The sequence below is a fragment of the Bombyx mandarina genome, chromosome 17 (assembly GCF_030267445.1).
Source record: "Bombyx mandarina strain Sakado chromosome 17, ASM3026744v2".
Lineage (NCBI taxonomy): Eukaryota > Metazoa > Arthropoda > Insecta > Lepidoptera > Bombycidae > Bombyx > Bombyx mandarina.
Genome location: NC_143223.1, coordinates 10,254,443 through 10,279,404, shown reverse-complemented (window position 1 = coordinate 10,279,404; position 24,962 = coordinate 10,254,443). Strand labels below are relative to the sequence as shown.

The window sequence follows — 24,962 nt, the reverse complement described above, 5'->3', positions numbered from 1 at the left end:
AACATTTATTACTTTTACAGTGTGTTAGTTTAATACATAAATATAAAACAATTTAAAGTATAAAAAGCTGATTCGAAGTGGTCTCCATTGGCTGCAATACAGTCCTTTAAACGTTGAGGCCAGTTATCAATAGAGAAACAAGCACTCACTCTTTCCATGGGAAAAAATTTCACTGCCAATCGTACGGATTGTTTTAGAGACTCCAAATTATCATGGCGTTTAGAGCAAGCCGTACTCTCTAAAACTGACCATAAATCATAATGCAACGGATTAAGATCGGGACTAGACGACGGCCAGTCTTCAGCTCTGACCAACTAAGACTGCGTAGACCGAGCTTTATGACCTGGCGCCGAGTCTTGCTGGAAGGACCATTCTTGATTATTGAACATGGTGTTGTTAAGGGGCTTCACTACCTTCTCAAGAATGGTATCTTGATACACTTGTGCCGATGTTTTGATACCTTTTTCACAAAAGTATGGTTCAGTCACTCCTTCGTAGCTAATACCCCACCAAACCATCACTGAAGTCGGATAGTGCCGACGTTGCACTCTGTCGACTAATTGGGAAGTTTCCTTAGAGCTTTGAGCATACGGTCATTTTGTTTGTTAAAATATTGCTCAATTGTAAAAAAAATCTCATCCGTAAACAAAAATTTTCTATGACCTCCCTTTGTTCACCGCTTCAGTAGTTGTTTCGATTTTACCACCCTATTCTCTTTTAAATTATCAGTTAAGAAATTACCAGTACGTCTCTTATAGGCTGCAAGTCCTAAGTCATCTTTTAGAATACGCGACATGGTACTAGGTGCTAGCTATCTTCATCTCCCGAGATAAAATATTTTGCTTTCGGACAGGATTTCTTCGAATTCTTTCCCTTACTGTTTTGACCATCTTTTTCGTACGAGCACTACGTGGACGGCCAGATCTTTTTCTGTCACAAACAGAGGAGGTCTCATTGCACCTATTAATAGCCCGGTCCACAAACATTTTACTAATACCAAGCGTATGGAGAGACTTCTTTGACCATCTTTTTCGTACTAGCACTACGTGGACGGCCAGATCTTTTTCTGTCACAAACAGAGGAGGTCTCATTGCACCTATTAATAGCCCGGTACACAAACATTTTACTAATACCAAGCGTATGGAGAGTTTTAAGTATTGCATTTGGCTCCATACCTACTTTGTGTAATGCAATCACAGCGATTCGGTTCTCTTTATCACCCCACTCCATTTTAATATCGCAAAATATTGTACAATGTATTGGCGCCAAAATGAGGAAACTCAATGAGCAATCATATAAAAATGACAGATTCCAAATTCAAATGTAATATTTTGTTTATTTTTAATTGTAACAGTATTTATGGTCAGACTAAGTATAATTATCGATTAGTAATTGTTAAATAAAAAATGCAATTACAAATTTGTTTGTTTATTAATTAAACCATTAAAAGAATGAACAAGGCAGTGTTTGTTTTAAAAGAGAAATAACGTTTCAAACAAAGCTTTTCTTAAAAAGTTTTTTTTATTAATCCATAATCACATTAACAAAAAGAGATACATAATTATTGGAAATGTAAATGCGAGAACGAGACAGCATGGCGTCAGGACCACCTTGTTAGCGATAATCGGTTCACGGATCCTTCTCGAAAAAATAAATTATACATATTTTAATAAATTATTGAAGACTTTATTCCTGTTATAATTAGTGTGGACTTACCAACACTTTGTATGCAATAGTGAACTTTCTGAACATAATTTTATTTGATTTGAAATCAAATGTCATCAAAAGCGAAAAGTAGCCTAAACACGCATTCGTCTATGGTTTTGTTCTATTTTTCGTTTCGAGATTATAATTTTTAAATCAATTATTTAAACACATATAATATCCACGCATACCTAAGGACCAAACACTTCCAAATTAAAATTTTGAACATTTGATTTTGTGGAAATGTATCTTTAGTCAAATTAACATTCTTTTAAATGGGATTAACATGGATAAATGATATAGTTAGCTATTTTGGTAGCGTTCAATCGAATCTACACAAAACAATGAACTTATTCATGCCAAGTATATCGAGAGATCAGTTATTTATCGTGCAATATACTGCGCAATTTGCTTGTTTATGAAAAGACCTTCCAGACAGCATCCTGAATTATGAATCACCAATTTTTTTTACTACACGCGATTGCAGCAGCTGAGGTTATTTGTTTTTTTTTATGTTTTCACTTCCATGGGAAGATTGTTAAGAGCTGAGAAAATTTCTTTAAACGAATTGGAACACGGATGTGAAGCTGACGAAGGCTTTCCGCACGACTTTTACGATATTTTTTTTTTCTAAAGACGTGACTGAAGAATAGACTAAAAGTCCGGTTACGTTCGAGATATCGGATTATTTGTAAATAATCGATCGAGCTGCATGTCGCTACTGATCCGGGATATATACAAAAATAATTCGTTCTAGAGAAGGATTACACGATCAGTGTTATACTACTATTTGAAACACAATTCAAACGAGCTGAGGCATAATTCGCGTTATTATTCCATTAGTAGTATTTACAATCAAATTACTCATCAACGTCTTTTATTTAATTCTATATTGACAATAGTATTTAAACCCGAATAATTATTTACGTGCTATTAAGTTCTCGACAATTTGGTTTTTAAATCATTTCGAAATGAGCCTTCTGTAATATTTTACGTTTCACGTTTTGGCTCAACTCTCGCACCTGCTGTCACGAAGCAGTAAATCACATCTATTGACCGCCGCTGAATCAATTTTGTAGCGTTGACGACTTCATAGAAATTGTGTCGACATACCGATTAGTTGCATCAACTTTTTTTTTCAGAAAGAGAAAGCTCACAGCACTAAGAAACATAACATAAATTGAAGAAAAGGTGTTACATAAAACCATCGTAAAAAAATTGTTATGCTACTTTTTTTTTATTGCTTAGATGGGTGGACGAGCTCACAGCCCACCTGGTGTTAAGTGGTTACTGGAGCCCATAGACATCTACAACGTGAATGCGCCACCCACCTTGAGATATAGTTCTAAGGTCTCAGTATTACAACGGCTACTCCACCCTTCAAACCGAAACGCATTGCTGCTTCACGGTAGAAATAGATGGGGCGGTGGTATCTACCCGTGCGGACTCATAAGAGGTCCTACCACCAGTACTAGACATTTAACTACGAGTATAATGCAATAATCATGCAAAGTGAAACTTCGATTTCGTGTATGAGCCGGCTGTGTGCATAGAGTGCTCGATCGCCCATCATCTAGCCAACCATTTCGACAAAGCGGCACCACGAGAACCCTTTCATCGTGGCCGCCGGTAACTATATTGCCGATGTGCTTTTAGGTACCCCAAGCAGTGGTCATCATTCTCGTCGAACCCGTCGCTTGCGACGAAGGGCTCGGCGAGTGAATTATACCACAGACACAGCCCACTGAGTTTCTCACCGGATCTTCTCAATGGGTCGCGTTTCCGATCCGGTGGTAGATTCTGCGAAGCACGGCTCTTGTTAGGGTTCATGTTAGCAACAACCTCAGGTTTGGGCCCCGTGAGCTCACCTACTAGCCCGGTGACGCTGATATGGGCTACCTAGACCATCAGCTTAGGCAAAAAAAAAAGCAGATGATAATGAATGCTTAAATAATACGAATTTTAACTAAACTCATAAAACACTGTTTTAAGAATTCAAATTAAAATCTACATAAAAATAAAGCGTTTTTCTAATAAGGTTTCCAATCAATAGTGAACATTATTTAATTGTACGTCACGTGTGCTCGATAAAGTGACCTCAAGTCTGTAAGTTGGCTACATATGTGGGTAGACAATAGATAAAGTTGTGTAGGAGGCTGGGCCCAAAATATGAGCCTACGCGACCGGTCGCGGCAAACGACCCCACCGTCGCCATCAGGTCTATTTCTTACGACAATAATCGTTCGTGATCACTTCAACTGTAGTTTTTTGTTGGCCAATGTTTGTTCAAGGATGCGATTCAAATTATATTTGTTACTCCGCTTTACAGAACAGTTATATACCTATCTTTTGAATCGCTATGAGTCCGAGCTTTTTCCATATTTCTACATAACAATTAGATACTTAAACCTCTATTGCGCCGGTTCTATGCTGTGTGTGTTTATATACTACTGTGAATTATGGTAATCGCTTAATACGAAATCGATCGTGTGGGCTCTTCTGCGCGTATAATGCAGAAAACGTACAATAACCTAGAAGACATGGCTAAAATCGCACATCACCGTGTAGCATACTTTCGCAAAAACCATAATTTTTTTTACTAACCTTTTTTTTTATTGTTTGTCAATTTAACATTGTAAATTAATTAGTGACAAAAATGTTATAAAACGTTTATTTTGTAAATCATACATCATTTGAATGGTAAATGAAATTCATTGATCAAAAACTCAATGTATTGTCTAAAAGGATAATAAGTTAAATCACACACTTGTTGCTATGTTTGGTGATTAGTGCATCGTACATTATAAAAATAAGCGTTTTATGTTCAACTCCAAAAAGAATTTTTGTCTAAAAACAACAAATTTACTGGTGAGAGTTCCTACACCTCTTGTAAGTCCGCACGGGTAGGTACCATGACCCTGCCTATTTCTGCCGTGAAGCAGTAGTGCGTTTCGGTTTGAAGGGTGGAGCAGCCGTTATAACTATACTGAGACCTTAGAACTTATATCTCAAGGTGGGTGGCGCATTTACGTTGTAGACGTCTATGGGCTCCAGTAACCACTTAACACCAGGTGGGCTGTGAGCTCGTCCACCCATATCAGCAATAATTTTTATTTTATTAAAAATTACATTCTTATGAATCCAGTTTGTTGAGCTCTTTAAATAACAAATAACGTTCGATAAAAACTATTCTATCCATCAGAAAAAATAGATGTCTTTATTATTTTTATAAGCAAGGATATAAAGAGGTAGCATCAGTAATTCCGAAAGTGTCATGTTATTATCGTATGACAGTGGGTGAGCAGAAGGCACACGCAGCGTGCAGCGGTGGGCGCCCCCCGGGGTCTTTGTCGGTGAATCCCGGTGCTCACATATTCCACTTACCTTACATGAGAAATTACTTTAAACGAGTCATGTGCTCGGTAGAAGTCTCAATCTGACCCGTTGAATGGATATTTTTATGACCGGGAATAGAACGAGCCCCACAAGAAAACTGGTCATGTATCATGAATTCATGGCTCAAAAGGTACTGTAAAAACTGAGTCCTCATATCTCAATTTAGGTGGCGGCATTTACGTTGTACATGTCTATGGGCTCAATAACCACAATACACTACACATACACAATAATTAAAAATCTTTTGACATAGTCTTCATAGAGCTTCTTTGTAGTACAAATGGACAGGATTTTAAAAATCGAGGGCACATGCTATCATAATATGCCGTACGACCATTATGATATATTTTTGCCTATCAAATCTTAGTACTCTCAAAAGGTGATATTCACTTCACCGGTTGCTTAGGCGAGCTCACGGGGCTCAGTCTGAAAGACTTTGCTAAACTCTGGCCTTTTTTTTTTGGTCAGGAGGAAATCGCCGGACTTCCGCCCTTCAAATATCTGCCCTAGCAAGAGCAGCGCTTCGCTAAATCTGCCACCGGATCGGAATCGCGACCCACTGAGAAGATCCAGCAAGAAATTCAGTGGGCTGTGTTTATCATAAGAAGAAATAGATGGTCCAGAAATAAGTGAGATAGGTAAATAATGTGACGATACTACGGTGATCGTAAATGTGTATGTTCAAGTTCGAAAATAATAAGTACATATTATCTGATTAATAAATAGAACAGATTATTATATTATCTAGTCTAATAAATTTAATTTGAATTTTGTTTTTCCAAGTATATTTGTCTATTGTTGTCTCCTTATTCTTAATTGTTGTTGTTGTTAATATTTATTTTAATTTTCTAGAATCACTGCAATTCGGAAAATCTATTGAAATCATTCGTTCAACACTTATACAAAGAATCAAAGATGAATAAGCGGCCGCAAAACTACCAGATCCGGTGTTCGCGTCGCCTTCGTTCTTAACATGCCGTTGAAATTGTAAAGAATTATCGGATTAGACACAAACGGACCACACCGTGCTCTAAGTACCTTTTATAAAACTATAAATCTCTTTGCTAAAATGCAACAAAAGCATCTATTTACGTCACAGAAAAATAAGCAACACATTAAGCAGCCGTTACAATTACACGTTGTGGAGACCTCCGGTGCTTCATTATGTATATTTTCTTAGTAAAAAAGATTAAGCATACCGACATGGGTGGCTATAATTCACGCCCTTAATTATTTGAGCAACTTTTATGTGTCATTTCAAATCAAGATACTTTCGTTAGAATTTGCAATATCTTGATTATTACAGATGTTTTAGATTATGTGTGTGTATGATATTGTGTTGTCTTCATCGAAATATCTGTAGTAAACTAATTAATTAATTTGAAAATAAATTTACGCCTCTTTATAAAAATGTTTTTTATAAATACCTTACAAAGTAGTACACAAAATAATTAACTGTCGACGAATCACACCTTAATTGTTTATCACCACCAAAACTGTAAAATGTTCAAAAATTCGAGAATATTATATTATATTATAGACAATAAAAATAAGACGATTTTATTCCATAAAATTAGTTTTAATTACGTTTACAACTCGCGAAAAACGAAGTAAATATTAATTTAAATTATTGATACATTTACAAGTTTCCCTACTTATTCAAAATGCCTAAAGTGTAATGGAATTGTAATTTTTCATTACGAGATTAATTAAGTATAAGACTTCAGATATTGGGATAATCTCATATGCCTTTATTGATTGTTCGAAACATTGCTCATTGTGTTGTGCAAATATTAATTTACAATATGAATAGAACAGAATATCTTGCATGTTGTAAAGTATTTAACATTATAGTGTTCTTAATTGTACCGTAATATATTTTCCAAATGAATCAGCGAGCAATAAAGAAGAAAGGCCAGGCTGGACCGTGGGCGTGAGAAAGCTACGAGGGCGGAGGCCGTACTAACACAATGCTCAAACATACATCGGTGGAACTACTAGTTTAAATTGTTGAATTATAGGTGTACAAGACTTTACTTTGTCTGATATTTATGGATGTTAATAATTTAATTAATGCCGATAAGTAAAAAAATCCTTATCGACGAATATATTAAATGTCACAAAATGTAATAATTTAATGTTGTTATTTTCTGCTTTTCGGGCGCGGCTTCAACCAAAAATTGTCATGGTAGGCATGTTTTCTTGATAACACCAACACCTATACTTATTTATAATATTATAAAGCTGAAGAGTTTGTTTGTTGGAACGCGCTAATCTCAGGAACTACTGGTAAGATTTGAAAAATTCTTTCAGTGTTAGATAACTCATTTATTGAGGAAGGCTATATATATATAACATCACGGCAAGGCCAATACATGTGGAGCACGAATAAAGAAGTTTTCAAAATAGGGGTTTAAATAGCTCCTTAACATTCTATAATTCAAAAATATTTTCACTTTCTACGTAAATGAAGTGGGGGTAAAATTTAGCGTTAAGCTAAAGTAACTATTCCACGCGGAGAAAGTCGCGGGCAAAAGCTAGTATTTAAATCACTTAATAACATTATATAAGAATATCGTTATTTTATTGTATAGGTGTTATTGACATATATATTAAATGGATACATCGAATAGAATTTTAGATTTCGTTAGGTTTTACCGCGTAACGATCACACGCTCTGCCTTAAAAGGTAGAAAGCCTTTTAGCAAATAGTAGTCGACGATATGTATATGAATATTAATATGTTTTAATAACCACTTACCATGCAGTTATCTGTAAGGTGATTAAATAAATAATAAGAATTCGACGATACCATGAATATTTTTATTACACGAATTTATCCGATCTTATAAATGGGAAAAATTGTGAGTAGCATTGCTTGATGGTCTTTCACGCAAAAACTGCAAGACTGACTTTGATGAAAATTCACTGTGTAATAAGATTATGCATACATCAAAATACCACAGAGATTATAAATGTGGAACAATCAACGTGCTATAAGTTTTGCTCCAAGTAGTTTCAAGGAAAAGAGGTTTTTCATAAAATGAACGACAGCTACGGCGGAGCGTGACCGGATTTCACCTGTATACATACAAACTCATTAGGCCACATCTAATGAAATTCACGCGAGTTTTTCTACACTGAAAATGAAGTTTTTACTTGTTTAATTTGTCGATGTAAACTCGATAATTACAACTAAGTAATCCGGTGGACTTTTTCACTTCATTCTCTTCGCTTCATTTTTACGCATAAGTACTTTTTGTATGGATGTAACATGTGGGCGGTGACATGGTTTTACAAACTTATGTCATTTGTAATTTTAAATGGGCAAGAGAAACATTCACCAATTGAAAGTTTTTAATGTTAAACGAAAAAAATAATTTCAACAACTTTGTCACGTACTCGTTTTGTTTTTAAAAGAGGTCATCGCATCATGGACCTCTTTAAGACATAACTCTGTATAAATTTTACTTTATTTTACCGCGAGTATTTTAATTTCACATTTAGAATTTGACGAAGACAATGAAAAAATACAATGTGACGTTAATCAAAAAGTAGCGTCGGTAAATATTTAATTATTAGTAAGTATAATATCAAATCGGCGTCGCTTCGAACTAGCGGAACGCAAATCGTGGAGAAGGCAGATAAGTCATAATAAAAATATATAGATCTTGTGAAAGTTCATACAGAATCATCCCGTGTGAGGCAACCACAAATTAAAGCAGATAATACAAAAGATTGTTATCATTCACTCTCACATTAACATTGTTATAGAAGTTATTTAAAGTTAACATAATACTGTTTACAAAGAAGTTTGTATCCGATTAAATCTTAATACATAGTTTGGCGTAACTTCCCTTTTTCAAAATATATTTATAATTCACCCATAATTTGGAATCCGTGCTAATTTTTACTAATAATATAAATGTTTGGAAGCTTGTTACTTGGTTACGCAAAAATGTTTAAACGAGTTTTGTTCGTGATTTTACATACTAACGGATTTACAGCAAAGTGGTAGTTCTTGGATAGTTACGAGTAAGACACGCTATATTACACGAAATCGAAAAACAATAGTAATTTAAACTTTTATGTACGACTTTTTCTTGCTTTTTTTTCGAATTATGCATCTTTTTGACTTATCTTCGTTTTCGGGAACGTTCACCTGGTATATTTTAAGGAGCTACGAAATACTAAATCACCATCTTATACTAATTTTAAAGGGAAATAAACACTATCGTACATTCTCTGGCTTTGAGAAGTTCGAATCCAGTGCTCCTTTTAATTGGCTCCCTGGGAACCTCGGTTAATTGTCAGTAAAGCCACGACACATGTTATTATCTGGACGTCAAATGCACGCTGGCGTTGCTAGTATGGGCGTTTAACCCTATATTTATTTTGTAGGCACAGCTATCACTAATAATTTGCGCTTGTGAGCATTCCCATTACAAATGCACCTCGCTTCATTTAATGGATTGCTTTATTTCCTGTCCCATCTCTATTAATATTTAATGTGTGATTTCTAAGAATAAGCGAATGTAAAACTACTTATACAATTTTAGAATCGCTAAAGCTGTCAATCAAATAAATGCGGGGTAGCGTTTCAGGCGAGTAAGTATCTTACTGTCGATCACAGCATCATGACGAATACAATTAACAACTAACGAATACTGTCGGACGTGCACTATTTATGTTTCCTCACAGTCGCACTGTAAATATTTAGTCCGGGATGCGTCTGGCACTGGCCTTGTCTTATTTCTCAATCGGACGCGTGAACGTGCGCGGCACGATAACACACAGGATACAGGTTTGTAAATAATGATTAGAAAGTGGTGGCTAAACAATAATTGAGAAAGTTCCTTAAATCGGATAATTAAGATGTTTATTTACTTGAGAGTTGCAGCAGACGCTAGTGAAGTGTGTTTGAAACGGCAGCGTTAAACTGAGTAGTAGCTCACTTATCAGCACTCAACGCATAGGGCTGTGCTGTTTGTTATGAGTCGCGTGCGCGTGGGCATCGACAGGTGATACAGATCGATAATCTGCTAATTTATAGGCCTCTCGACTTCTGCCACTTCATATAATATCATTCATTTCGAAACAACGCAAACGAGCTCGCTAAATATAGAGAACGGCATTCCACCGACAACTCGCCCTGTTCTCACTTAACTGTCGAATTGTTTTATTACGCTTTTTTGGATCTCAATTTCTTATTTTAAATGCCACTTGTTGTTGTCGGACGCGGCTGGCCGGCTCCTATTTGGACTAATGTTGGGTGTTGTTGTTACTGGGTGATGTCACCGGTCCCATGCCATCATCGAGGGGGCCCGTTTAGGAATCTTTACGATCGACACCTCCACATATTCGCGGCAGTTCATTCACCGAGGCTAATATGAATGTCATTGTCAACTAACATTTATCTATTTTCGTTCCGATGAGCATATCCGTGACTTAATATTATCATATCCTTAAATTACGTTACCTTGTCATATCCTTATATTACGAAGCCGACAAAGTTTATGGAATGCATTAATGAGTCTTGTTTGTATTCGCTGTGTTTCCGATTATTGTATTCCGCGCAAAACGTATGCCTGCTCGTATTTAAATTTACGCATATTATTTCAATTAATTTATTCCCAGACTAAACTTAACATTGAACACTTAAATTGTGTTCAATTTCATCTGGCGCCAGCGTTATTTTCTACCACCCTAGTAGAGAAGGAAGCTTCGTGTTAAACGTGTTTTTGAGAAGGTTTTATGTTTTTAGTAATTATTTGATAGCTACGATTTCGTCACACTAGGACATTAAATTTATACATTAATACTAAACTCTTTTGTTGGAACAACGTAAACAAACTGAGGTAAAGGGCACAGGTGCGTGTGAACTCACCGCGCGTGAAATTACTGTAAATTTACTTCGGTGTGGTCTTATAAAAAATATTACGATTACACGAGCCATCAACGTCCAACCCCCGATGTTGATTCGCTACGGAGACCTCTCAATCATGGATATTGTCCCTCCCGATCACATTAGCACGCGGAGAGATGGCCTAAAATATATTTGCTTTATCGTTTTTATTGCAGCAATTTTCTTGAAACCGAATATGGTCCAGATTATTCACATTAGAATAATGCTACCTTAACTTACAAACTGAAAAACGAAGAGTAGTATCATTATGAGTTTGTCCATAAGACGCTATACGACCAACAACTTTTTACTGGTGGTAGGGTTAATGTTCATCCCCAATGCCAGGTTCCGTCCTCTTGGCTAGCGCGAACTAGTCATGAGTTCCAGTTTTAAGAGTGGGACATTGGGGTTGACGTGGCAGAAGCCATTTTTCAGTATAACCTTCGACCTCTAGTTTAAAATAAATGTCAGCATTCCCGTTGTAAAGTCTATGAGCCCCTGTAACTATTTCAAAAACAAAAGAAATAGTAGTTTTTCTTTTTATCGCTATGTTTGGACAGTTGAGTTCATGGCCCACTTGGTGGTTGCATACTAGCGGCGTTTACAAAAGTCCGCAGATACACTGATTTAATTAACGCCCTTCGTGAATCCTGAATTGAAATTAAATTGTAACCAGTAAAACTGTTTCTTTTGGGGTATTGACAAAATCTCCTACAAGATCTTCACGACTTAATATATTGGCATCCTTGCGCTCCCTTGATAGTTTTCGGATCCTCTCCCGAGTGGAGATCCGGGATCAACGAAGTTAATAAAACCTACCCCAAGATCGATCTACGTACTTTTTTCATGATATTACAAAATACAGTTTTGTAAACGGCTTATTTATACCTCGTATAAATAGTTTCACATAAATTTAAAACAGATAAAATTGTTAATAGATTTACGAAAAGACGAACAAACACAGAAGGAATATATTCATATTAGTGGGAATTAAAACTTGCAACATTTTTAATAGACAGGAACGTACCCTCGTTGCGAATAAAATATCATGTCTTGCATTTTCGGTAGCACAATCTCGGAAGATTGGAAATCTAGGTACCTTGAAACTATGCGATTAAAACCAACGCCATCTAAAGCAGTCGTAAAATCTTCGTCGGGTTCAGGTTAATATGAACATTTCAACGGGGGTGGGATCAAAGCGAGGCCGGCACGGTCAAGCCGAGCGGGCGCCAAGATCGCAACGATACCGTCGCTAGAACAGTAATCGTCAATAAAATCTCAATTTAGATGGCACCGATACCGTGTGAGTTACGGACGGACAGTCAGACTGAACACGAAAACTTACTCGACGATGGAATGTGCCCCGCGACAGGACCTGCTAACGAATTAGGTACTCGCTCCGGTATTTTTTCCCGGTGACGTCTTTCTTATTTATTTTTTATCGCCTAATGGTGTTGATAAATCAAGATAAACGTGTACTATTCTCGGGTCCGAATAACTTTTGCGAAATTATGTCAAAAAAAAAAATCGTACAATTAATTAAATAGGTACAGAAGAAAAGTGCTATTTAAGTCTTAATAGTCATTTACTAATTAATATTATTGTTCTTCACAATTGTTGTTCACAACAGCCCAAGCTTCTAACATTTTGGCTGAAAAATTCAGTGCGCTGATACCATGGGCTAACTTTTTTTTTATTGCTTAGATGCGGTCGAGCTCACAGCCCACCTGGTGTTAAGTGCTTACTGGAGCCCATAGACATCTACAACGTAAATGCGCCACCCATCTTGAAATATAATTTCTAAGGTCTCAAGTATAGTTACAACGGCTGCCCCACCCTTCAAACCGAAACGCATTACTGCTTCACGGCAGAAATAGGCAGGGTGGTGGTCCTATCCGCGCGGATTCACAAGAGGTCATACCACCACTAATTACGCAAATTATAATTTTGCGGGTTTCATTTTTATTACACGATGTTATTCCTTCACCGTGGAAGTCAATTCATTAGCATTACTTCGAGCTCTTCGACAAGTAGGTATAGTAACCTATGTGTACATGTCTCATAGAATTAGAAGCGTACAACAGCATCGAGAGTGGATCAGATCAATTCATCGGGAAGTATCTAAGGCCACTTTGTGATGCTCCCAATAAAAACTTCGCACTAGGTGGGCCTTATAAATAATTACTCATTAATAAAGATAAGAAAAAAATCCAGTCAGGTGCATATCATATTTAATTGGCAGTAACGACTTTATTAATTACGAGTAAATATGTAATTGCAATACATTGTCGTTTAGCAACAATTACATGATATACATGAGTTGACGCCTTGCTGACAAGGCACGCCTATGTTTATTTATAAGCAACCTTTCTTTTTGTCCCCCACAATGCTGACCAGTCACAGATAAGGACTTCAAAGTGGGCATTTAAAAATAAATTTGTCGAAAGTGATAAATGATGGATATAACTTTTATTATTTCAAATTAAATTAACGATCCAAACGGAACGTCCACCTTTTCTCACATTAGATGGATCTTATCTGAAATGATTGCTTCCATTACCTTGGAGATCGGACACGTTGTTTTGTAGGTGAGGGTAGATAAAGAGATTAATGCGTAAAGCAATTAATTTTGATTGAGGTGTGTTTTATTAAGTAATTGTTTTTGTTCCCAATGTGGATTTGAAACGCAACGTAGTCTAGTTTGTTTTTCTTTGTATTTCATTTTGTTTACTACCCCAAAGTTCGTAGACTTCATATAGAAACGATTCGATCCACATTCGAAAACTGTTGTCGTCTAAAACTGGAAAACCTTTATCATTTATTCTGTTTTTTATTTTTATTGCTTATATGTGTGGACGAGCTCACAGCCCACCTGGTGTTAAGTGGTTACTGGAGCCCATAGACATCTACAACGTAAATGCGCCACACATCTTGAGATATAGTTCTAAGGTCTCAGTATAGTCACAACGGCTGTCCCACCCTTCAAACCGAAACGCATTACTACTTCACGGCAGAAATAGGCGGGGCGGTGGTACCTACCCGTGCGGACTCACAAGAGGTCCACCAGTAAACAATATAAAAATCTATAAAAGGATATCATTTTAAGGGTGATAATTTAACAGTATTAGTGTTTTGAAACTATGTTTGGCGTGCGGCTCGTTCCCACAGCATGCTTTAATACATTTTCCGTGTTCCAGTTAGCGCCCCATAAATTGATTAAGGGAACGCGGTACACTCAAAGATTTTTTGTGATCCAACACAGGTATGTTTGGACGTTGCCTCTTTATGCTTAATGGTCGTTGAATTAATACAGAATATTCTAATGAATGTCTCAATTTAAATGTTTTATAAGTAGTTAATATTTATTAAGCCTACAATTGTAAAATATATAGATAATTTGCATTTTAAACAAAATCGAATCTTTTTGGCTTTTAGAAAAACGTTCAGTATCAAAAATAGAAGATGAATACTATTTATGGTCCATATATACATCTATACATATAATATAAATGTGAAAGAAGCTTAAAGACATTGAGTGGGCTAATTTCCGGTTAGGAAATTGCTTTGCCAACTGCAGTTCCCCCTAAAAGCCTCCGTTCTAGTCAGCGCCGCGTTTGAACATCAATCATACTACTCCTATTATAGTGTGTTTACATTATAGTGTCTGAATCGTTGGTGTCATAGCTAGCGCTGACTGTTGGACTGTGAGTGGTGGGTTCAAATCCCACAACGGAGTCAACGGGTAAACATTCGGTGATTAAACAGAGAATTCCAGCTTAAGATTAGATGAATGTTAAATGTTCCCAATGATTAATTAATTTATTTATTACTTTGACGTATGTCAGTTCAGCTATTTAAATGTGTAAACGACTTGATGAATATACACGTATGGTATTTCGAAAAAAAATCTTAATAACCAAATAATATTTACGTCTTAAAATAGTTACAAATACATTTGAGTCGAAATCGATATTATTGCTTGCTCTAAATGTAAAATATACTACCAAAAATGAAAACAAGAATATGTGCGCCATTTTCTTTTATTTATAGCCGGAGATATCTTTGCAATGAAGTCAGCCAGTAATTTAGCTCAGTTTTGGTAGGTCCAAACAAAAAAGCGCGAGGTGACAATATAAATAACAATTTAGCCCACCCCGTTCGTGTGCCTTGCCCGGATTAGCATAAGAATGCCACATCACAGCCGCCCACGACCCTGTGTCCCTCGTTGTCTCTTTATACGTCGAATTTAATTTTGATTTACGACTGTAAACACAATTGTACGTGAAATCATATTCGATGAAACCAAGAATGAACTTGACAACGACGCGTACAAAAACACTTCGAATTCACAATTTCAATTTAGGATTTAAATTATTTTACTAATACAGTAATAATTCGGATGCCACATTTTTATTTGCATACGCCCGAACATGAATAACGAAACAATCTACTTAATAAATGTGTCTCATGTAAAATCATTTCAATATTTTGTTTTTTTTTTAGGTCCTACCTTTTTAAATTAACTTAATTTGTATAGAGATATAGTATTTTGAACACATAAATGTTTTGATTTTTATAATATTAGACACACATAAGGCTCGATAATCTCTCAATAAGTACGGAAATTCATGTATTTTTAGTTGTTGTTTTATTTATCTATTAAACATAAGATCGTCACCATCATCAGGTTCCGGAAACCAGTCCAATATTAAATATGCATATATTATTATAAAAATAAATTAATTCGAATCACGAAATCTATTGGTTATAATTATAAATCTTTAGTTAATAGTTATATAAGCAAATGAAGTAACATTATACACATAATGTCAATGTTATTATGGTTTTTTTTTCATTTTCCTAGATGGATAGATGAACCTGACGGCCTGTATGGAGAAATAAGGTCCATGAGTCTATTGCTTCTTTAAAACGCGGAACAGTTGGTGAACTGGTGGGAGGACCTATTGTGAGTCCCCATGGGTAGATACCACCACCCTGCCTATTTCGGCCGTGAAGCAATAATGCGTTTCGGTTTGAAGGGTGAGGCAGCCGTTGTAACTATACTGAGACCTTAGAACTCATATCTCTAGGTGGGTTACGTTATAGATGTCTATGGGCTCCGGTAGCCACTTAACACCAGGTGGGCTGTGAGCTCGTCTACCCATCTATGAAATAAAAAAGTGAGTTAGATACGTATTACGGTATACGGTACAAAAACTGATACCAAGATTCGAACCATGTTATACATATTTGCAAGACTCGAGACGATTACACCGAGCGTCTTACCTATCTCTCAGAAGAGAGGTTACGAAATTTAAAGGAAAATTAATTTTCTTTTTTTTTGAATTGGCATCGCTCGGTTTGCGCATATGCCACTGACAAAAGCAGGGAAACGCTTATCACGAATTAAAAAGGACATCACTCACGGAATTGGAACAGGATAAATATTAATAATTTCAAATTATTATTTAACAGGAAAATAGACAAAGCTGTATATATATATCAGATTTAGAACATGAAAGAAGAGATTTGATAGAAGTAGGAAATGGAACACGGATGGAGGCGAGATGATTATAAAAGGAGGAAACGTCATTCAAAGGGCAGGCAAAGAAAATATGATTAAGATCACCAACATCCCCACAAGCAAAGCAAATTAATTTATAACATGAGAACATGTGCCTACCCTGTCCAGTACGATGAGGATGTCAAATAGAAGACCGTTTTCCATAAGACAACATTAACCATGAAAAAAATGTATAGTGCAGTATTCTGATCTTTAAGACCTTAATAATACAAGCAATGACTTTATTCAAAAAAAAAGAAGAGCAAACTGGTTTAAATTTTTATAACAACGCTAATTAAAACTGAGACAGTTCTAATAAGTATTTTCTTATAATCGTATTCACACACAAATTAATATAAAATTTTATATAAAATTAAGACTCGATCCTTTCAAATAACTTTATTAATAAAGACTTAAGGATATATTTCACGTACCGCATTAGGTCAGCTTAAAGTGCTCCTTAAAATTCCTTTATGTAAATATTATTAAAAATATCTTCTAACCCTGTTGACCAGATTAATTGGATGATCACTCGTATCTGGCGTATTCGTACATTAAGTTGATAAACGACGGTTGATCCTTTTGCCTAATTATTTCAAACAGCTCGTAAATTCCGTTCTTTATTAAGTACGAAAAAAAGACTCTTCATTTCTTAATTTTGTTTAAGCTGTTGTCATCAAATTTTATTGACAAAATTAATTACGAATTCCCGTAAATTACGATTATCTGATAAAGAACTTCAAAAGTACTCTTTGTATCTAACATCGAAATAAAATGAAATTAGTTTAACCCGAAGATAAAATTAAAATGAATCGAGTAGAAATCCTTTTAAGATCTTATCAAAATAAAAAATAAATTCCTAATAAACGACCGTGCTCAGTGTTAATACGTATTTAAGATAATATATTTAACCATACAAAAATAAATGTCTACCTAATAAATCGTGGAAGACCTTATCGACTTTCGAGAACCGACAGTAGGACCCGATAAGGAATGCTTTTTGGACACTGGCTTCAAGTGACTTAACTTTGTGGTTTGCGTTTAGACACCTTTATGTTTTGAATTTGAATCTCGCTCAGTATAACTTAAGTCGATTCGTGTTTTTATTTTTGTGAGACGTCTTGGTTTTTGTTAAGACTCGACCGTAATCGATGTTGCATCTTAATTTAGTTATCTTGTAAAGTGGGAGGCGGTGGGACATAACCTAACCCACTGTAAAGGTATATAGCGACGTATAGATAGGCATGTGGTATACCAGCATAAAAAAGTCAATTTTACATATCAAATACCACTCTTTATCGAAGGTAATAACTTCGATTACAATTATAATTATAAAGGTTTTGATTTGCTTGTAGCTATTCTTTTTTTTTATTGCCCTTGTAGTCAGACGAGCATACGGCCCACCTGATGGTGAGTGGTTACCGTCGCCCATGGACTTCAACAATGCCAGGGCCAGAGCCAAGCCGCTGCCTACAAATTCTAATTGTTTTCAATATATGTACATAACATACTTACCACATTCACGAACTCCTGGAATGTTATAGCACTAGTTTTCGAACATTGAGCTTTATCTAAAAGGATCTGAAAAAAAAAATAACTATCTTTATTAATCATTTTTTAGAGTACAACCGTTTAATACAAACTTTATTTCTATTTTACTGTACGAACTATAAAAACTAACCTATAGGTACCTTATATGATACCCCGCCTATTTCTGCCTTAGTAATACGTTTCAGTTTGAAGGGTAGGGTAGCCGTTGTAACTATACTGAGACCTTAGAACTTATATCTCAAGGTGGGTGGCGCATTTACGTTGTAGATGTCTATGGGCTCCAGTAACCACCAGGCGGGCTGTGTACTCGTCCAATCATCTAAGCAATAAATAAAAAAGTACTATTCCTGTACTTGCCTCTCTTTTATGAGTCGGGACCTGTGCTATAAAATCAGGATGTTGAAGTGTTTGTAGAAAGTCAGGCCACGGGATCTCGCCAAAACCCTCTGGATCGAACTGCAATAAAGCATTGAGTTAACAACCCAATTGTTATGTTTCTTAAGAACGTATTTAAAATATTTTAGTAGGCAGTCACGGTCACGTACAAAGATCCATCTATCTAATTATGTTTTCAACATAGCATCCGAACGTCATTATCACGTGCTATCTCCCACTTCACACATGTGCGTAGTTCAGTTACGATATTTTCATGTATTTCCAAAAACAGACGAACAAAAAACCCACAAGCGCCCCTATCTCTTGCTTGTTATTATCTCAATGTTTTGTACGTGACGACTCACCGTTTGATCCTTGGCGCTACCGACGAGCTTTATCTGCCTAAGGACATTTTATACCACAACCCTCTACATTTTAATCAGCCCAAAACAAAGAATATTCTGTGAAATTTGTTTCCGGATCGTAAATGACAGCATTTTTGAAATATGAGCCTTTAACAAGAACCTTCGTTGTGAGGAGGACTCCATCTGTTTTATGACTATTTAAACCCATTATTTGTCAAAATGTTAACACTGAGAAAATTTTATTTAGATTGCTGGAAATTGAAAATGTTTTGACAAGAGATGCAGAGAAGTGAATGTATATAGAGTATATCGAAAGACACTCACTCGATCGAAAAGTAGCCGCCATTTCTGAAAGCAAACAAATTAATTAAGTCGTCGAAGTTTTAGAAGTATGTATATATTTTATGTTAAAATAATTCGTTTCACATTAAACTCACATCGTGCATCAACTCCCTTCGTATTTCCGCCTCATCCAATTCCGAACCAAGATCTGTGTGATCTGTATCATAGAGAGGTTCTGCGGCGCGTGATAAGGAACCCAAAGAATCCCGTGCTGATGCCAAGGATCCCGTGACTGTGGGTAAGACCCCGGCTTCGATCCCAGATTCCATGGAGGTGTTATTCGACAAGAGAGTGGAGGACGTTGGACCGGCTGGTTCCGCCCGGTCTTCGCCTCCTCTCCCCACCCAAACGGACATCTTGCTGACCACAGCATCCACTCCACCGAATTGGCTACTTTATGATTTTAATTCAACAATTCATTGGTTTTCGAACTAATTTCACAATGACAGGCCAAAATTGTAATAACATTACTCGAAATTTAGATATTTATTTAGCCTTTAATATTTATATTGTGGTAATTTCAACAACTTATTAACCAGTTTTTAAGTCTCTTTGTACATTAAGCTTTGGACAGATTTTATGGAACCGTTGAATGAATGGACGATTTATTTGGACTCACAGGATATTTAGTACAATAGGAAGATATTAAGGCACTACGTTTAGCATTTTCCATAATTAAATTTTTGATTCTGTAACAAAATATAAAGATATATATTATTACTATATATAAACATTTGAATCCAGACAAGAAATATTGTGAGTAAATTTAAAATTACGTAATATTTTATAGACTTCAATCTTAAAGAGAAAAATTATCGAATTGCTCAGTTTCGTTATGTGGTAGGGTAGACTTACAATAGACGAAGAATTTTTAATAATTTTAATTTAACTTCAAGCTGATTCTCTCTATTTAAAGGCTCCGGACCCCTCACTACAAAATTGATTTGACCTTTCCTAAAACAATACAGATTTTATGTTCACGACCTTGAAGTCAAAATCTTTTATCAGAACTTTTGTGTTCAGGACAAAAGCGATCTTTGAGTAGAATTAGCTCCCTACTATCAAAAGCTGTTTTTGAAAATGGGTGACATGGTAGGGGTGTACGAATGACTCGAACTCACGAATTATTTACATTCGAATTCATCTTATTAGAACACTTAAAATTTTTCGAATATTTCATAAATTTTCTCACTAAATATTTCATTTACAACTACTTTTTTAATATCAACCATATATGATACCTTATGTTCAGTGCAACAGTGATACTTAAGTATAAAGGTATAAAGGTTATTGTCCTTAAATATTTATCGATTATTCCTTATTAAATCGACATAGTAATTTGTCGAATTAACGAACACCGAATGTAAAGCGACTGCTCCGGACAGTGTAAATCAATGGCTCCGGAAGTCGAAACGGAAATAAAGAAGGGCTTCCCTAACGTGATCAGGAAACAATACCTATTCATTTTCTGACCTAAGCATTGTCATTTTGGCAGATTTGTAATTCATAAGCCCGTGACGATTGATAGGGCGTAATGTGGCCTTGCGCGGATAGCACACCATCCGACTAAATTTAGTCGCGAAGCAATATTTCGTTGTAGTTTGTAGGGTTGACCACTGAGAATACAATTGAGTTTTTAACATCATGTCTTAAGGTAATCGCGGAATTAAATTTAACCGCTCAATTTTTCGTTTTATTATAAAATATATTCAACTTAATTTTTCATTATACAGAATTCTTCAACGCAATTATATAATTCATTAAATTTTCAGTTCAGTTTGATACATTTACCCACAGACTTCGAATAAAAGTTGTTATGGAATCAAATAAAATTTTCTCAGTAGCGAGATAGGTAATCAGCTGAGGGAGGAAAACGTGAGACCATCAGGGGCTGTTACCCTCTCGTTGTTGTCATGGCAACAGAACACAGTTTCATGCCCCGCTTAATTCTAAGCCCACGTATTCAATACTGAATGTGATAATCATATTTTTTTGTCGAATTTTATTTTAAGATTTTCCGTTTTCAGCGTAAAATATAAACTTATCTTTATTAGTATAAAAATAATGAAAACTACGATATTTTTTTTCAATGCAATGATGTTGCATAAAAATATTATGTTCGATATATTATTATCGTTAAATTCGTAAAAAAATTATACAGCTAACATAACTGGAATTACAGCAAAACCAAATTTAAAAAATCTCATTCACAGTTTCAGGCTGTATTTAATTAGATTCTACACATTGTAGATACATCCATGTTAATCTAATATATGCAATCATCATAACGTTCAATAGTTAATTAATTTTTTACGAGATTACCCTTACATGTCAGATTCTTTTAATTTCATAACCTCATCCTTAACATGAATGAAAACAAACCGCAATACAAAACATAACCAAAAAAAATTGTTACCTTCATTTTCACCAAATTTACGCCACCATCATAAAGGAAACTTCACACTGGACTTCATTTCCACGAAATTTACTGTTCGTGTCAAGAACACATTAGGCCAGACCGTTTTGTAGCATGGTGTACATTTATTATAAGTAGGACGTCAAAACAGTCCTAAGGCTGGAAACGAGAATGGCGCCCAACTTCTTGCGCATGCGTCGTGGGGTTGAAGCCATTGAGGTCTTAGGGTGCACACTATAAAATATGTAATGAGAACTTTGCGGGGATATGAATGGAGCCCTTTCATAGGTAGCATTACTCTTCATGTTAAAACATTGGCCTGCACAGTGACTTGTTTCTTAGTCTTTAGAACGCGGTGTCATTGATAGTAAAACGCTCACATAAAATAAGTACTGATTTTACTAGTTTGAGACCCACTTGTCTTTAAAACTTTAATCAGATGAAATTTAAATAAACATATTATGTTAAATTGCAAAACCGAAATTACGAAAACCTATTGATTCGACCTCGCCACGACCACCGTTCCTTGTAGACAAGACAACTCCAAACTAATAAATTAAGGCATATTAATGTTGAAGGAATATCATCGAAAAGCTGCCAATTACTTTTGGCTGATACTACGGCGCGCAAGGATTCAGAATATTATCGCACTTAACGCCACCGAAATATATTTAATCCATACTAATCCATAACTATTGCGTTCATCCACAGTGCGTTTCTAGAGATATTTTTTGCCACGCACCATTCGGCTAAGCAATGAACTTCCCTCCATAGTATTTCTTGACATGTCATTCTTCGTACAAAATTTGTAGAGAATACCCAGCAATGGGCAACGGATTGGCTGTGTACTTAGCGTTGCGAATGATGTCTATGAACGACGGAACCCATTCACCTAAGGAAAATGTAGCTACAAACAATGCCATAAAAATGTCTGATGAAAAAGGGTTCTTGCCTAATCATAATTGAACAGTATGTTGTAAGAGAATGCTCTCTTCACTATTGTATTTTCTTCATTTTTCAAGAATTTGTGGTGGGACGTCTTGTGAGCCAGCACGAGAACCACCACCCTGTCTATTTCTGTTGTGAAGCAGTAAGGCGTTTTGGTCTGAAGGGTAAGGCAGAGAAAACTTATGTCTCAAGGAGGGTGGTGGCTTTTCTTGATGTCTATGGGATCCAGTACCCATTTAATATCAGGAGGGCCGTGAGCTCGTCCACGTATTAAAACGTATAAAAAAAAAAGAAACTTGGACAACTATAACTGCATAATAATATGTTTCATACCGCGTTTTACAATATTTTAGTTTGAAATGTTCGCACTACATTTACATGTTCATTTGGTAGCAAAAAAAATCAATAAATTTTTAGGGTTTTCCGGGTCGTAGTGTTTAATCATAAATCTAATAAGAAATTCTAAATAAACCTTCTTAGTTACATTGTATCCATTGTATTCATCCAGTGACAATATTGTTTTTTATTGTAAAGATACGTGATGAAAGATACGAGCTCACGGTCCTACTGCTGTTAATAGGCTACTGGAACACAAAGACATCCGACGTGATCACCGCAACCGACCCTTGACCTTGAGACCTGACTGCGGTTGAAGTCTTAATTGTGAATAACAGCTTTAAATTGGAATGAATGATTAGTTCATGATTAGTTCGCAGCGTGAAGATGAATTGATTTATTTTATTAATTTGACGTTTCTTCAAATTGAAATTTGGCGAATTTCAGGTGAATTCCAGGGACGTATTAGTGAATTGTCTCTATTTTATAATGGTAATTAATATTTTGACGCCTTTGAATAAAAAATATACATATTTACAAAACTTATCTGGTGGTATGACGTCTTGTGAGTCCGTAAGGGTTATACCCTGCCTATTTCTGCCGTGAAGCAGTAATGCGTTTCGATTTAAAGGATGGGGCAGCCGTTGTACTATACAAACTGAGTCCTAAGAATTCATATCTCAAGGTAGGTGACCGCATTTACATTGTAAATATCTATGGGCTCTGGTAACCACTTCAAACCAGGTGGGCCGTGAGCTTGTTCGCCCATCGAAGCAATAAAAAAAATCTATAAAATAATTAAAATTGCTAGATTATTAATTAAAAATAACACGTGTAAATATAAAAAAAAAACTTTTTTTTACTTTGTTTCTATCAAGATCCTTCTCTGGGTATAGGACTCCAAAAGACTTTACAAGCAGTTTTTAGAAACTATAACCCTAACCTTTCTGGGGTCAATGTGCCTGTAGTACTATGAAAACTAGTCCACGCAGTGACTATCATTCGTTCACCTATCATCCTCAAAACGTGCTATATAGTCTGGCTACTTCCACTGGGGTTGGACATAGTACAACATCTAGAATCTGAGTTCTATAGCATTTTATTGAGAGGTTATTTTAAATTCACCCAATTTCGTCGAAATGAAATGAAACCCATTTCTTTTAATTTGTTATACATAATATTTATGATAAAATGTTAACTAAGGTTGTGACTTCAAAAAAATTAAAGTTCAGTAGCTACTTTTGCCTTTTTTATTCAGAATATATTAATTTGTAATTTTGATTAAAATAAATTCTGTATTTATTTTATCAAAATTGCATGTTACTAGGAGCTGTATAGAAAGGGCAGTGCAAGATATAAGGGGAAGAGGTCGACCGAAGAAGAACATGGATGAAGTGTGTGAATGATAATATGTGAGAGAGAAGAGTGAGTATTGAGATCACGGCTGGTAGAAGAGAATGGATTATAAAAAATTTAATAGAGAACGCTGTTCCACCCAAGCATTCTATCCCTAGGCTGAGATAAGATTTGAAAAGAGCTACCAACCTTTTCTCAACTAAACTGATACGCGCTTCACGAGACGTCTGTCCGACGCTCGTCGGACTTTCATCGGATTTTTCGGTTAGCGGACTCTTCGAAGTTCACCAATAATATGCCACATGTATCGTTAATTCATCTGCACAATCAAAATTAGCGTGAATCTAGGACCGTGGCCTTCGGTAGCCCGGTTCCTCCTAATCATAATTGCAACGCACAGAGCGATAAAGCGTGATTTTCATTAGTGGCTTCACTGGTGTCCAAGCTCGTGCTCTTGACAAGAATTTGCGAGAACAGGATCCGGGTGGAGATTCGGTGTGACAAAAGAAGAGCTGAAAATTCACCCTGACACTCCATCTTGCAGAAATCAAGCATCACCTTTATCTCTTTTTTTCTCTACCTAATTACCAATTACTCTCGAAGGACCATGAAACATCTGGTTTCACCGAACTACGGCGGGATTCATCTTGCTACATAAAAAAAATGTAATTTCGAAAACCTGGAATAATAATATCATAGGCCTTT

The 24,962-nt window shown here is 35.8% G+C and overlaps 1 protein-coding gene and 1 long non-coding RNA gene across 3 annotated transcripts in view; one reads left to right on the top strand and one right to left on the bottom strand.

Annotated features, from left to right (window-relative positions):
• Window positions 1-21,794, bottom strand: part of stet (stem cell tumor) — a 127,657-nt gene extending 105,863 nt beyond the window's left edge. Inside the window, exons 1-6 of one of the 2 annotated variants that reach the window (XM_089734429.1) lie at window positions 21,618-21,794; window positions 20,057-20,155; window positions 19,297-19,890; window positions 19,184-19,207; window positions 18,477-18,575; window positions 18,084-18,149 (exon numbers count right to left, since the gene is read on the bottom strand). In XM_089734429.1, the coding sequence (XP_089590555.1) occupies window positions 18,084-18,149; window positions 18,477-18,575; window positions 19,184-19,207; window positions 19,297-19,557 (450 nt within the window). In that variant the 5' untranslated portion in view covers window positions 19,558-19,890; window positions 20,057-20,155; window positions 21,618-21,794. The remainder of the gene's footprint in view (window positions 1-18,083; window positions 18,150-18,476; window positions 18,576-19,183; window positions 19,208-19,296; window positions 19,891-20,056; window positions 20,156-21,617) is intronic. The other variant, XM_028171315.2, reaches the window with a different exon arrangement.
• On the top strand, window positions 2,938-6,673 carry LOC149501147 (uncharacterized). The gene is made up of 2 exons (XR_016324529.1): window positions 2,938-5,738; window positions 5,953-6,673. It is a non-coding gene; the product is annotated as an uncharacterized LOC149501147 (long non-coding RNA).
• Window positions 21,795-24,962: the final 3,168 nt, after the last annotated feature.